The sequence below is a fragment of the Sceloporus undulatus genome, chromosome 4 (assembly GCF_019175285.1).
Source record: "Sceloporus undulatus isolate JIND9_A2432 ecotype Alabama chromosome 4, SceUnd_v1.1, whole genome shotgun sequence".
Taxonomy (NCBI): Eukaryota; Metazoa; Chordata; class Lepidosauria; order Squamata; family Phrynosomatidae; genus Sceloporus; species Sceloporus undulatus.
The window spans coordinates 86,954,534-86,968,907 of NC_056525.1; the positions used below are offsets into that span (position 1 = coordinate 86,954,534).

The following is a 14,374-nucleotide window of genomic DNA, read 5'->3' on the forward strand; positions in this document are numbered from 1 at the left end:
CCACACATTAGAGCATGACCCTAAAAGGAAAAAAACCCCAGAAAAATCAAGCAAGCACATCCAGGCCATAATCCACACATTAGAGCATGAACCCTAAAAGGAAAAAACCCCAAAAATCAAGCAACACATCCAGGCCATAATCCACACATTAGAGCATGGAACCCTAAAGGGAAAAAACCCCCAAAAATCAAGCAGCACATCCAGGCCATAATCCAACATTAAAGCATGTCACCCTAAAAGGGAAAAAAACCCCAAAAAATCAAGCAAGCACATCCAGGCCATAATCCACACATTAAGCATGTCACCCTAAAGAGGAAAAAAACCCAGAAAAATCAAGCAAGCACATCCAGGCCATAATCCACACTTAAGCATGTCACCCTAAAGGGAAAAAACCCCAAAAAATCAAGCAAGCAGCACATCCAGGCATAATCCAAACATTAGCATGTCACCTTAAAGGGAAAAAAACCCCAAAAATCAAGCAGCACATCCAGGCCATAATCCACACATTAGAGCATGGAACCCTAAAAGGAAAAAAACCCCAGAAAAATCAAGCAAGCACATCCAGGCCATAACCCCACACATAAGAGCATGACACTAAAAGGGAAAAAAACCCCAGAAAAATCAAGCAAGCACATCACGGCCATAATCCACACATTAAGCAGGTCACCCTAAAGGAAAAAAAACCCAGAAAAATCAAGCGCACATCCAGCCATAATCCACACATTAGAGCATGGAACCCTAAAAGGGAAAAAAACCCCAGAAAAATCAAGCAAGCACATCCAGCCATAATCCACACATTAAGCATGCACCCTAAAGGGAAAAAAACCCCAGAAAAATCAAGCAGCACATCCAGGCCATAATCCACACATAGAGCATGAACCCTAAAAGGGAAAAAAACCCCAGAAAATCAAGGCAAAGCAGAGCACATCCAGGCCATAATCCACACATTAGAGCATGGAACCCTAAAAGAAAAAAAAAACCCCAAAGAAATCAAAGCAGCAAATGAAGCCCATCATCCCCAATTCAGAGCATGCCAGTAGCAAAACCCACAATCCACACTTTGAAAAAAAAAACAACAACAACAACAACAACCAGCACCCCACAGCAAAAGCATGGTCACACTGTCTCAGCCCAGTCCACCCCACAAGAAGAAGGTAAAAATCCATCAACTTACCGGTAGAGAAATTGCTGATGGCCGGTCTTGATCCGAAGATGGCAAAAGCCAGAAAAATTCCAAAGCCAGAAAGCCAGGAACAGTCTGAACCGCAACTAAGAGTCAGAGCTCCAATGAGTCTTTCTCTCAGAAGTCCAAGGGCCAGACAAAGGGGGCAGATCAATGGAAGCCGGCTTTTATTTCTCAAGGCAAGCCACCCCCCCCCCCAATTTCGTTAGCCAATGCAATTGATCGGCTTGATTTCGCAAGCCAATCACTGCTGCCTAACGAAATTCAAAATTCGCGCCACAGCTAAGCCTAACCGTTAGCCCTGGAAATCCCTGGAAAGCCAGTAGATGCACTTTGCATCATTTGAATTTCGCGCCGAAAAGAATTTCGTAACCCGAAAAATCTTTCGTAACCCGAATCAGTTTTTTCCAAGCGGCGAATTTCGTATCCCGAAAAATTCGTAACCCGGTCCTTTCGTATCCCGGGGTACCAGTGTAGTAAGGATGCCACTGAAAATAAGCCTTACACCTTATTGACATAAATCTAATTTTCAATGCTTTGGCTTGAAGCAGAAGTTTTAGATGACTTTAATTCTACATATCTGTGAAGGAGGAAAAGAAGATTTTGTGGAAGGCATATCATTATACTAGTCTGTTTATGCTTCTAAATAACAGCAGCATTAAATCATTCTAGAAATCATATTGTACAGGGACAAGACTGTGGACACTATTAATTGGGCTAAAACTATAATACATTGGCTTTGTTACATACAATTTAATCAAGATACAATGAACGCGCCTATCTGAAGAAAATAATGACGTTCCCTTCTGTTAGTACTTTCACGGCATCTACTTAGGAGTGTTCCACAAACCATCTCCAAAAATACTAATGAAAGAAAATTGAGCAGGGATGTGAACAGACAACAGGGCTTTAATGTACTTATTGACTCCCATTAGCAATACCTCTGGGTGGCATTATTTATTAGCTTTATTAAAAATAGGAATCAAAGTATTAGATGTACAATTCTGGTCACCTTTAGCAAGTCCTAAGTGGAAATTGCTACTTCTGAACTCTTGTTAGTAACATAACATGTTGTTGTTGTTGTTGTTTTCCTTGTCATCTTAATCTTTTCAAAAGCAAGTCTGCTGTACCCAGTTTTTGCCAGTCTGTATAGATAATCTCTTTTTGCTAACTGGATTGTTTACTGGTTTGTGTCTGTCTCAGCTTTGACATTATAACAAAGGCTAGAAACTATGAATGCATCCTTTTATTTATTGCCACAGTGGCTCTATTTTTGTCTGAAAAAAAATGCATCACTTGCATTTTGCCTAGCCTTTAGAAATTATGATCAAATTATGATCAAACATGAACATTTGGGACTTTTATTTTTAGCACAGCATTTACAGCAATAGAGAAAAGAAATGTACAAAAAAGTAATCTTTCAACAGATTTTGTTTCATTTAAAAGCAAATTCATTGTACTTTCATTACTTTATTAAAAGTTGTTCCAAAGAAGGCTAATGACTAAATGGCCATGTGTCAATTCAGCATGTGACCAGCCATCTCTTATGTGAGCTGGTCCTTACTGTGCTATCAAAAATAAATTGTTCATTTTTTTAAATTAATGTGTGTAGCTAGAAATGCTGTTCTGAATAAGGAGTCTCTATCCTTAAAGGGCATTTTCTTTCGCTATGTTATGTTGTTGTGTACCTTCAAGTCATTTCTGACTTATGGCAACCCTAAGACAAAACAATCACTGTTTATATTCTTGGCAAGATTAGTCCAGAGAAGGATTGCAAGGCCCTCTTCTGAGGCTGAGAGAGTACAACTTGCCTAAGGTCACCCAACAGGTATCCATAGACAATCTAAAGTCCTAATCCAGACTAGTCCTTGTCCAACACCCAAACCACTACATCAGACTGGCTCTCTCACTGTGGGTGCATCTACACTGTAGAAATAATGTAGTTTGACACCACTTTAGCTGCCATGGCTTCATCCTACAGAATCCTAGAGTTTGTAATTTTGTGAGGCAGCAGAATGGCTTGGCAGAGAGGACTAAAGACTGGTTCCAGGATTCCACAGGATGGAGCTACCATACTTAAAGTCATATCAAACTGCATTATTTGTACAGTGTAGATCCATCCAGTGTTATATGTAGAACCATATACTCAGAGTTTCATGGAAAATAAGGTTACAGTCCCTGTACTGGGAGGAAGGTGGGAAATAAATAAATAAATAATGTTAGCAGTAGCTGTGAGGAGAGGTGGGTAAGAAATAAATTGTTGTTGTGATAGCTCCAGTACCAGAGGCAGGGTTTTTTTTTTTTTTTTTTGTTTGGTTTGTTTGTTTGTTTGTTTGTTTGTTTTTGTATACTCGTAGTTAGGAAACCTGAGCAAAGAATGCTATTTGTATCTTCCTTGTAGGATTCCCATAGGCATCTCATTGGCCATTCTAGAAACAGAATACAGCACAAGGCAGTCCTTTGGATTAATCCAGCAGGGCTCTTCTGGTGTTCTTAAAAGCCAACAGACTGCTAATCTGAACAGTTTTGGTAATCTTTATTACCCTGATTTGCAATTTTTTAAAAGAAAGGGAGCACATTTTGAAGTGAACAACACCTGAAGGGACAATAACTTTGGATCTCTCGTTAACCTACCCCTAGGTGAGAATAGATGAGAAAAGCTCCTTTCTCTGGTAGCCATCCATCACACCTAAAACTCCCTACATCTTTTGGTAGTGTTCTCTGAGGACTTCTGAAGAAAGTGATCTGGGATTGGATGCTTTCAGATCCATTGAAATACATGGTAAAAAAATATGTATTCCCATTTTGGGAGAAAGGCAGAAAATAAATCCCATAAATAAATCAATAAATAAATCAAATACAGCCAACTATGAGAGCTAGTTTGTGTGCTGTGTTTCAGAGGCAACTTTGCTAGAGAAGACAGTCCTTAGGTAAATTTCCAAGACCCCAGAGTGAGCTGAGACTTCCTAACACTCTATTCCCAACCTGTGTATTGGCTGGACAACAGGCCCCATGAGTTAGTCCTGGAATTATCTGCATGCTGTTGGAAGCCATCCTCATTACTCAGCAGTAGGAAAATAATGGGCCTTGCTAAATTGCTTCTCCAGCTACCTTTTAGGCAACAAGAAACTGGTAAAATATTTGCAAGCATTATTGGTGCCCCAGTTTTCTATGTGTGAACAGAGAGCCATAATTGCCTTCCCTTTACACAGAGTTATTAGGATTAATTGGGGATTAATGAAATAATGCTGGGAGAAGTGTTTTTCACCTTTTATATGCTCTGTAATTATAGGTACCATGGATGATGTTTCTTGAACTGCTGCCTGGTGGAAGTTTTCCCAGACTCTTTCAGCCAATTCTAGCACAGAGACTGTGACTAAATAACCCACACATTAAAAAATAAATAAATAAAAGCAGATAAGTGCATCATGACAAGATGCTTAGTGGGTACTGACTCTCTCTTTTTCTTTTCCATCTCTGAAAGAAAGCCATTTAATCTTTTTATGGCTTGTGTGGGCAGTTGCTTTCTTCTTTCCAGAAGACCAGGAGGAGGCAAGAAAAAAAAGCTTTAAGGCTAAGTGAATAACTGCTTTTAAATAAAACTTGTGCAAGTATATATTTATCCAAAAGACTGGCTCATGTCCAAAGGAATAACGAGTGCCTAAGCCAAGCAGAGAATGTTCTCTGTACAATACCTGTGACCTGGACAGGAAAGACTAGAATGCACAGGGGAATTGCCAGCTGTCGTTCTCTTCTCGAAGTAGGATACTTAAGGCCTTTCCAGGACACTTAGGCCCTCCCAGATGATCAGCTTGTAGTGTAACAAACACATAGCTATTAGATACATAGCCATGTTTATGTGGAGTACTAGTATGCAAAGGGATCTTGCAGCATCTTTGAAACTAACTGGTTGAAAGCTGTGGTATCATACGCTTTTGTAGACTTGGTCTACTTCCTGATGAATTAGGCCAAGTCTACAAAAGCTTATACTACCACAGCTTTTGCCCAATTAGTCTCAAACATGCTACAAGATCACTTTACATAATTAGTCATTTTCTTCTTAGACATCAGATATCTTCTCACAAGAAAGTGCTTCACTTGTCAAGATAACACACCAGTTTCCCAGATGCGCAATATAATATTACAGTTACAAAAATGTGGGGATTTTTCTTCCCTAAAAAACCCTACATATTACTGGTAGCCTTGACCTATAAGGTCATCGCACAGGCTTTTTAGAATGGGCCTGGCACAGAACGAAAGGGGGCCGGAACAGAACATGCAAAAAACGGATATTACAGCATGCTGGAATACTGTCGCCACCGGAAGTGCCTATTCTGTTCCAAATCTGTCCCCAGAGGCTGATTTTCAGGTACTGTTCAGAAGCATTCCTGAAAATCGGCCTCTGGAGTACGGATATGGAACAGAACGGGCACTTCCAGTGGCCGTGGCATTCCAGCGTGTGGTAATATGTGTCCTTTGCCTGTTCTGTTCCATTCCTGCCCTCTTTTGATCCATTTCAGGCCCATTCTAAAGGCCCCGTGTGATGACCTTACTAATCTGACTTTTTAGGGGCTGTACAGACAGCCCCTAAAGAGTGGTGGGATGCTGAGACACCTGGAGGCTAGGGAAAGGGTAGGGGGAAGAAGTCCTGCCACAGAAACCCCGCCTCCTGGGGCAGAAGTCCTGCCCCCTGGCACACAGCCCTGCCCCCAGCATGCGGACTTTAAAAGGTTCACCATCACTGCTCTATGCCTTTAATGGGTTTTGAATGCATTTGTATCATCGACAGTCCACATGGTCAAGAAAGCGTTGCCCCTTCCCCAGCAGATTAGCCACCACTGGGGGAAAAAGAGGAAAAGAAACAGGAAAATGGGGGAGAGAAAAAGAGACCCCCTTGAGTGGTGGGAGGAGGAGCCTCTGTCCAGTTGAGGGGTGCTGATGAATGCAGGGACAAGGGAAGGTGTTGGAACGTATGAGCAACCAAACTCACAGAGATGTGAGGTGATGCAGTTCCTGGAAAGATGCAATTCCATGGTGTGAATAAGAAACCCAGAATGTGTGGATGAGGTTATTTGCATTTTTCCAGACAAAAAATGAAGTGTGAATGACCCCAGGGTAGCTCCAGGGCCAGGATACTCCAGGCTGCCCCTGAAGTATCCTGGCCAGTGCAGACTGGACTTAGGCTGCACCTGCATTGCAGAAATAATCTAGTTTGACACCACTTTAACCGCCATGGCTCAGAGCTATGAAATTCTGCGCATTGTAGTTTTGTGAGTCTGTCAGAGAGCTCTGGTGCCACAACAAAGTGCAGTTCCCAGAATTCCATAGCATTGAGCCATGCCAGTTAAAGTGTTAAACTGGATTATTTCTGCAGTGCAGATGCAGCCTTAGTTAAGATAATTTGAAAAGAAGGGAATTAGTCAAGGCTAGCTAAAATCTCATTGCTTTGAGTTGGACTTACTAATGTCTGTCATGTGATGGTACCAATATGTTTCTAAAATTGTAGATTTCTTTTCCAGCTTCATCTCTTTTCTGTCCATCATTGTATATGTGCATAGATGTGTTACCGAAACACTGAATTCCTGCAGTGTATTTCATTCAGATAATTAGCTAGCCACTACTGTGTATGTTTTTTTATTTAGTGTAATAATCAGATTTCTTCAGCCCATTGTTCCATGGTGTTTGGCTACTGAGCAGTCTACACTATTGTGTTCTCTTTGCAATCTGATAATATGAAATGCCATATTTCAATATATTTCATATTTCTTTGAAACCTATATTTCAAGCACTTTGGTCTTTAACCCAAAACAAAACTCAGCAACAGTGTTCTGTTTAATTTCTGAAACATCTTGTTCTCTACCAAGAATGTTAAACTGAAACAGGCCACTCTGGCTTCTGTTGGTCTTTAAACAGGATGCTATGGAGAAAATGGGAAGAGTTGGGAGAATTGTGCTGCCAAACCACAAGGATAAAAGGTAAGGGTGGGTGGGTTGTTTTGCTTTGCTTTGCTTTTCAGATGTTCAGTCTAGGAGAGTTAGAAAATAGTACTAAGCTGTCTACTTTTGTCTTTGTTGTTGTGGTATTTAACATCTATTTCTTCTTCTATTGGAGATCCAATAGAAAAGACATGGGGCTGATTAAAACATGGGCGGTTTACAGACCACCAAATAGTACGTATAGAATACGTACTAGGGTTAGGAAGGGGTGGTGCTTCCGCACCCCCCTAACCCTAGTACGTATTCTATACGTACAAGATGGCGGCGCCCCTTCTACATGGGCGCCGCCATCTTTACGTACTGGACGCACAGCGTCCAGACGTGTCGCGGCGCCTATGACGTCGCGAGTCCGCGCCAGGCGCCTCGCGACGTCATAAAGGCGCCGCAAAAAGAAGCTCCGAAATGGAGCTTCTTTTTTGCTCCGCGCGGGAGCCGCGCGGTTTGGCTGCGGCGGCTCCCGCGCGGAGCAAATGGCGGCGGCGGCGGACCGCCGCAAAGCGGCGGTCTGTACCCCGCCATGGAAAACAAGGAGTCATGCAAAATGTAGGTCCTGCCACAGTTGTACAGCGAGCCAAAGCAGAGTTTTAAAGTCGTAAATCCCTTTCACACTACATGATTATAGTACAGTATTATAGTTCCACTTTAACTGTAGTGGTTCTATCCTAAAGAATTCTGGGATATGCAGTTTAGGGAGGGACATTTAAACTTCTAAGCCAGGACATTCCCTTAGTGCTTCACTAAAAAGTTCCATCATAATGTAAATAGGGCTGTTTTCTTACCTGTCGGGATCTCTGGATCCACAGGAAGGACAAGCTGTCCTCACAAGTGTCACACACAATAGGCTGATACTGGTAGCACTGTCTGCACACTCCCCTCTCCCATCCTAGTCCAGGTCCCATGAAAATACCAGATGTGTTGGAGGAACTATGCAAATTTTAAAATGACAGTGCTGTGACAGGAGTTGGAATTGCTGGATGGGAAGGGGTCAGCAGCTTGCCCAACTCAGAGTGCTTCCTGACCTCTTCTGCCTGCCCAACAGTGCTCTCCCCCACCATCCACACACTCGGGATTCTCTGAAGTTTCTGACCTGATTCAGAGCAAAGGAGACTCCTTTTACTCTAAACTATCACCCTGGGACACTGATAGGACCTGTGTTTCACCTGTTTTGGCCATGTACATCATCTAAACAGATCATTTTGGGTACGGGGCAGGGATGCTTATTTTTTTTCTGTTCAGACACAGTGCAAGATAGATGTTAGACCAGAACACCACTGCAAAGCCCAAAATGAATTTCAACGCCCAGCTTTGTTTCTCCACTGCAAATTGTTGGTATGAGGAGGAGAGTGTTTGTAAGGCAATAGAGGCTTAAGCAAGAAGAGTTGGTTTCCCTCTCCTTTTCCCACTGTTTTCCCCTGTATTTTTCTCCTTTTAGTCATAACCTCCTTGCAGTCAAAAAGACTGTACTACTTTGGATACTTAGGGGCTGTGCAGGCCACCCCTTTTAGAGCCAGATTGGGGTAGCGGCAACCACATGCCACAGCCCCAATCTGGCCTTTCTAAACACAGCGCCAGAGGAGCGTGACACCACGTGCTGCACCACACAGTGGTTGCCGTGGACCTGATCTGGTTCTGCACAGCGCCAAAGTATCCAAAGTAGCACTGTCATTTTGACTGCAAGGAGGTTATGTGGGGTGCGTTTTGTGGACACTATGCTCCGACTTGCCCCCAGGCCAGGCCTTAATGGCTGGTCTGCACAAGCTGATAGATGCATGCTTACTGCATGAAGTGGGGAAAAGGCTTTTGGAGAAGGGTGGAAACGGGATGTCATGAAGGAAAGCAAGGATTGTTTTGCTTCCTGGTGCATCTTTAAGAGGTGAAGTGATTAGGAGTGGGAGATAAGGAAGCTGCAAACCAAGAAAAGATTTCTAAAGAAAATAAGTAGATAAGCAGACAGATGGGTATGGAAAGAAGATAAAGACCTTTCGGGAGAAGCAAGGCAAGAACAAGAATCAATCAGTGAGGAGAAGGAAAGTGAACTAAATTTGAAAGGGCATATCATGGCATCTGGAAAAACAAACAATTTTGGCTGGGCTGTTAAAATATTCATTTACAGGCATTCTTCCACAGGCACTCAAAACCATACGTTTCAGTGCTGTAGAATTTTTCTTACATTGTTTGTTCATGGAGCAGCATCACTGCACCACACTTATTATACATTCCAATCAAATGTGAACCAAAACACAGATTGGCGTGGATCCTAAGATAACTTAAGAAAACTCAAAGAAGGAAAATTTCTTCTTCTCTCTTATTCCCCACAACCCCTGAAAAGACTCTCTGGAGGCCTTCCTAAATAATGAAAAATGGGGTTGTGGAGCATGTGGGGAGTTTCTATTAATCACTCCTAGTTGGGTTTTGATTAGAATAACTTAATTTAAGGAGTTTCATAGAAAGAACTCTCCTTTCATTCTTCCATTTACCTTCCAACATTCTTTTGAGGAGGCACCCTACAGGAAAGGCTTTTCAGGGGACACAGGTTTCTGTAGGCATAAAGAAAGGAATATTCAATGAATTTCCCTAATTTATCTCAAGATCCCAGTCATTACTTTCCAATATAAAACAGAACCTGTAGGAATTCTCATTCAAGAAGGGCTAGAGCTCCACCTGCAGGCTAACTGAAAGATCTACAGATGTACTTACAGATTCTCCCATTTCTATTTTGGATCTTCAGTGAAGGCCTTAATCTGCTTAGAGTTTAAGAACATGAAATCCAAATAGACTTGAGTAAAACCAGTCCAAGGTTTAAGATGACTCAAAGAAGTTCACAATGAAACATCTTTTCAGCTCATGAGGATTTACACTACCAAGATGAATGCAGCACAGCTGTTGCTTTAGCTTGTCAGGCAGTTAGAATGCTCTAACAAATTTATTTTACAGTTGGAGAAGAAAAAAGAGCCAGTGTCCCTTGCCATGAGAAAATGCAAAGGCAGTAATGTTCCTAACACAGATTATCTGGAATACTATACCTTAGTTTTGAAATTACAAACATTGTTACCTCCTCCTCATTATAGCAACCCAGACATATGCTTTCACTTTTAGAAAATGTCAGCACTGATCAGATAGATACACACACAGCAGATAGAGCAAGTCAGCAAGGCCACTCTACAATTAGGCAGATTGAGGTGCATGCCCCAAGAAGCTGACTTTGGCTGTCATGAAGAGTAACCAATAGTTAGTTATTGTATTTTTACTGCCAGGAATGAGTATTTTCTAATTCAGATATCAAAATAACTTGGCTGTTCTAGCCTACAATGCACTTTGAATTGGTGTGTGGTAGGCCACCATTTGCTTCTTTGGCTCAGGTAGAGCTGCCCCTTGGATTAAGGCTGTAGTCCTGAAATCTTTCTTGGGATACATCTGAACTCTTAAGTAAACTACTGTATAAGTTTTTGGAGATCTTGAACTGTACCAACTGGTATCAAGCACACTATAAGGTCTTCACTCTGTGTAGCAAAGTGATGGCTTTTCATTATAGGACACCACTGATCTGTTATTTTCTCAGCTTCAGCTTCATCTCCATACTGCAGAGCCAAAGCATGGCATTGCACCAGTGATATAAGGGATGTCAAGTTCTACCATGGGATGGCAGGGTCTTTATAACAGTGGCCTGCCTGCTAACAAGTTTAGTCATAAACTGACCTCTTAGCATGCCTTCTCTAGTATATGTAATAGACTAACTAGCTGCTGTCCAGCTCTGTCCCAGACAGCCAGTTGTGATAGAAATGTGTATACAGTGAAGCAGTGAGGATCATGATAGTAAAGCACACTTACTTGAAAGCAAGATGTAAATAATGTAAACATATATAGAACTAGGGGCTCAGGATGGGATTTTCCACAAATTTTACACTTGTCATTTCCATTTACTTCCATGATATTTACACATACATAGTTTGGGTGTGAGACTCTGGCCTTAGCCTCAGAATACAGAGAGCTAAATTACTATCATTTGGTTGTTTAAACATACTATATCGTGACATAGGCAGTTTCAAGCATAAAGCTGTAAAGCCTTTAATAAATCATAGCATTTTTAAAAAGTATGTGCATCAAACCCCTTCTCTGAGACTTGAGAACACAGAGAAATTGCATGGTGTATTCTGACATGAAGTTAATGATACTGTTGATCCAGTATTCTATTCTTGTGGGCCAAATATTTACCCATGGTAGAGTGACTTCAGACAAGGTCCATGGAACTACAGAAGGTTGTTACTTAAGAGTATGCTGGGTAAATATATGGAGAGATTACAGCTTGAAATAGCTTGCTCATGGTGACAACTCAACTGTGAAACAAGATGCTCACGTTAAATAAGGTAGTTAAAGTCAAACAAGCAGTATTGATTGAGCATCTTGGAAGTAGGAAAAGGCAGAAGGAATTAACTCTTTAGTTTTTAGTATTTTCATTAATAGTAGTGCTGCTGCTGCTACCTGCTTCATTACAGTGCTTCTCCTGACAGCTGCTTTTTTTTCCCTTGCCTGCTTTCAAGGCCAGGGCACAGTTATGTATATCTGATGAAAAAAGATGCTCTGTCAGCAGATTTAGGAGGAGAGGATCTTTTCCAGTGCATCCCCCACATGCCACAACAGGATGTTTTTTTCCCCCTCTAATCTTGGCCACTAAGGTGAAATCTAAATGTGGGGAGAAGTGTGTGGAGGTCCAAGGCTTTCCAAATAGTGAAAGTGCTTATGGATTGTGGGAGAGGGAGAATAGCTGCCTACTAGATCCAGTAGTGGATGTGTGCAGTTGGATTCTGGCCATAAAATGCTTCCAAGACTTCTTGAGAGGAAAACATGTGGCTACTAAGAGGAATGCCAGTGCTGGTAAAACCAGTGTTTTACAACCTTTTGCCCTGTGTGTTGCCCCTTTGAGCAAATGTCAAATTACACATACCTGCACACACACATTTTCACAGTCTGCAAATAAGGAATTAAAGTGGAAAGAGGCCCTTTAGCCGACAAGCTCACTTCAATCACTTCAGTGAGTTTTGTGGATTTTTCTCAACAGTTGTACTATAGATACTTTCAAATAGTTTCAATCATTGATATTTCTGCTTTTTTTTCCCCTCACAGATTTTATGACAAGAAATATCAAGTGTTTCTAAAACTTTTGGAACATCAGCGGCAGTATAAAACCATGATGCATAGTGTATAACCAGCATGAAAGGGTATTGCTTGTGATATTGGAGGGTTATTATTTTCCATGGCAGTTCTTGATGACTTTATCTATCTAAATTGATAGCACACAATGTATTTATGTGGCTGGTTTTTTTTTAATGTTGTTTTAATGCTGTTGAGGAGGTTCTCTCACCTGATGCCATACATTAGATCAGAGAAGAGCCATTTGTCTACATTGAAAGCAAAGGTCACAAAATCATACTAGAACCAAAAGCTGAGAGAGGGGAGAGGAACATAAGAACATGACATTTTGTGGCCATCATACAGCAGAATGGATTGTTTTTAATATTTGTTGTGTGCCTTCATGCCATTTCTGAGTTATGGTGACCCTAAGGGGAACCTGTAATTGGATTTTCTTTGCAAGATTTATTTGGGGGGAGGGGAGGCGCACATGCCTTTGCCTTCCTCTGAGGCTGGGAGAAAGTGACTTGCCCAGAGTCATCCAGTGGGTTTCCATGGCTGAGTGGGGATTTGAACCCTGATCTCCCAGAGTTCTAGTCCAACACACAAACCACTACAGCCTGCTGGAATCTTAATCTTAATTGTACCTTAACATTAGGTTCAACTTTTTAAGATAATTGGTGCTTATCTCAGATATCACAGGCTCTTCCTGTTTTATTTTACTTTATTTTACTGTAAGGTGTCATAGGTCCAAAACACACTGCAGAAATAATCCAGTTTGAGACCACTTTAACTGCCCTGGCTGAATACTAGGGAATTCTGGGAACTGTAGTCAGAGAGTTCTGGTGTTAGAATAAACTACAATTCCTAGGCTTCCCTAGTACTAATCCAGGGCAGTTAAAGTGGCCTCAAACTGGATTATTTCTGCAGCACGTTTTGGACCATACTCAAAAGTATAGCAACACTAATCTAGATCATTCCTTAAAATTGGCTCAGTTATTTTCGTTGATCCATAAAAACTAAACATGCCAATTATTAAATCCACTATAGATTTAATGTGATATACACTGAGTACCTAAATAAATTATCTCAGGCCTGTATTCTCCTGGTCTTCCTATTACCCTTCTATCTCAGAACTTGGAATATTAGATTTAAAAATTAATTCAATAATGTTCCATGTTAGAAATTGGGAAATTAATACAGCAACGTAATAATTGAAACTGATTGACTGTGTTATTGTTAGCTAACTTACTAAAAGCATTAGTTTGGGGCACAGCATAGGATTTACACATAGTGGCATGGAGGTTGTCAGTGGTTGCTCCAAGGGCATATTTAATTGTTGAGTCATTTAAAAAGGCTGTTTGTGTCCTTTTAAAGTTACCTTCCTTGAGCCTTGAGTTTTTGGACTATAAAGTCAGTAACAGGATTCTTACGTAAGAATGGCAGGAATTGAAAATGTCTACAAACTGTCAGGTTGTGAAAGGCTGTCCTAAAGCATTCACAAAATCATCAGCTAAGTTTATCGATCAGTAGTCTCTGTTTCTCATTCCTTTCCACCCTCATCAATGTGTACACTCTTCAAATGGCTTCTTTGTAAAAAGGTAATATAGAATTATTTATTTCATTTAGAAGGCACTGATCTACCACTAGTGTAGCAACAAGTGGATAGCTCAGTAAATCAAGAGTGAGGAATTCTTAACCTGAATTTTTTTTTTAGCGTCTCTGGGTGTCTGCAGAAGTGAATCACGGCATCCTTTCTCTCAGTAGTAGAACCTCTCACTCAGTAGTAGACCACATATTTTGCTTGCAGAAGCCAGGGGTACCAAATATAATCTGACATCTTCAATTTCAATATTCAGGAATCTAGCAAGATTACTATCCTGTGCACTCATTTGAATTCATTTCATAATTAAAAGGATGTGATTAAGAAGAAGAAAAGGGTAAAAAGCAGAATTGCAGAAGTAGAGAGACAGGGAGAGGGAGGAACCAAGAGAGAAGGAAATGGGGAATGGGGAAATTTTCATTTAATTATCCAACTGCTTAGTACTATGTGAGCAGCAAGTTAAAA

At 41.1% G+C, this 14,374-nt stretch overlaps 1 protein-coding gene across 2 annotated transcripts in view; it reads left to right on the forward strand.

Moving 5' to 3' along the window:
* Nucleotides 1–12,475, forward strand: part of FGGY (FGGY carbohydrate kinase domain containing) — a 208,377-nt gene extending 195,902 nt beyond the window's left edge. For both annotated transcript variants that reach the window (XM_042462093.1, XM_042462094.1), the window contains exons 15-16: nt 7,097–7,158; nt 12,301–12,475. In XM_042462093.1, the coding sequence (XP_042318027.1) occupies nt 7,097–7,158; nt 12,301–12,382 (144 nt within the window). In that variant the 3' untranslated portion in view covers nt 12,383–12,475. The remainder of the gene's footprint in view (nt 1–7,096; nt 7,159–12,300) is intronic.
* Nucleotides 12,476–14,374: the final 1,899 nt, after the last annotated feature.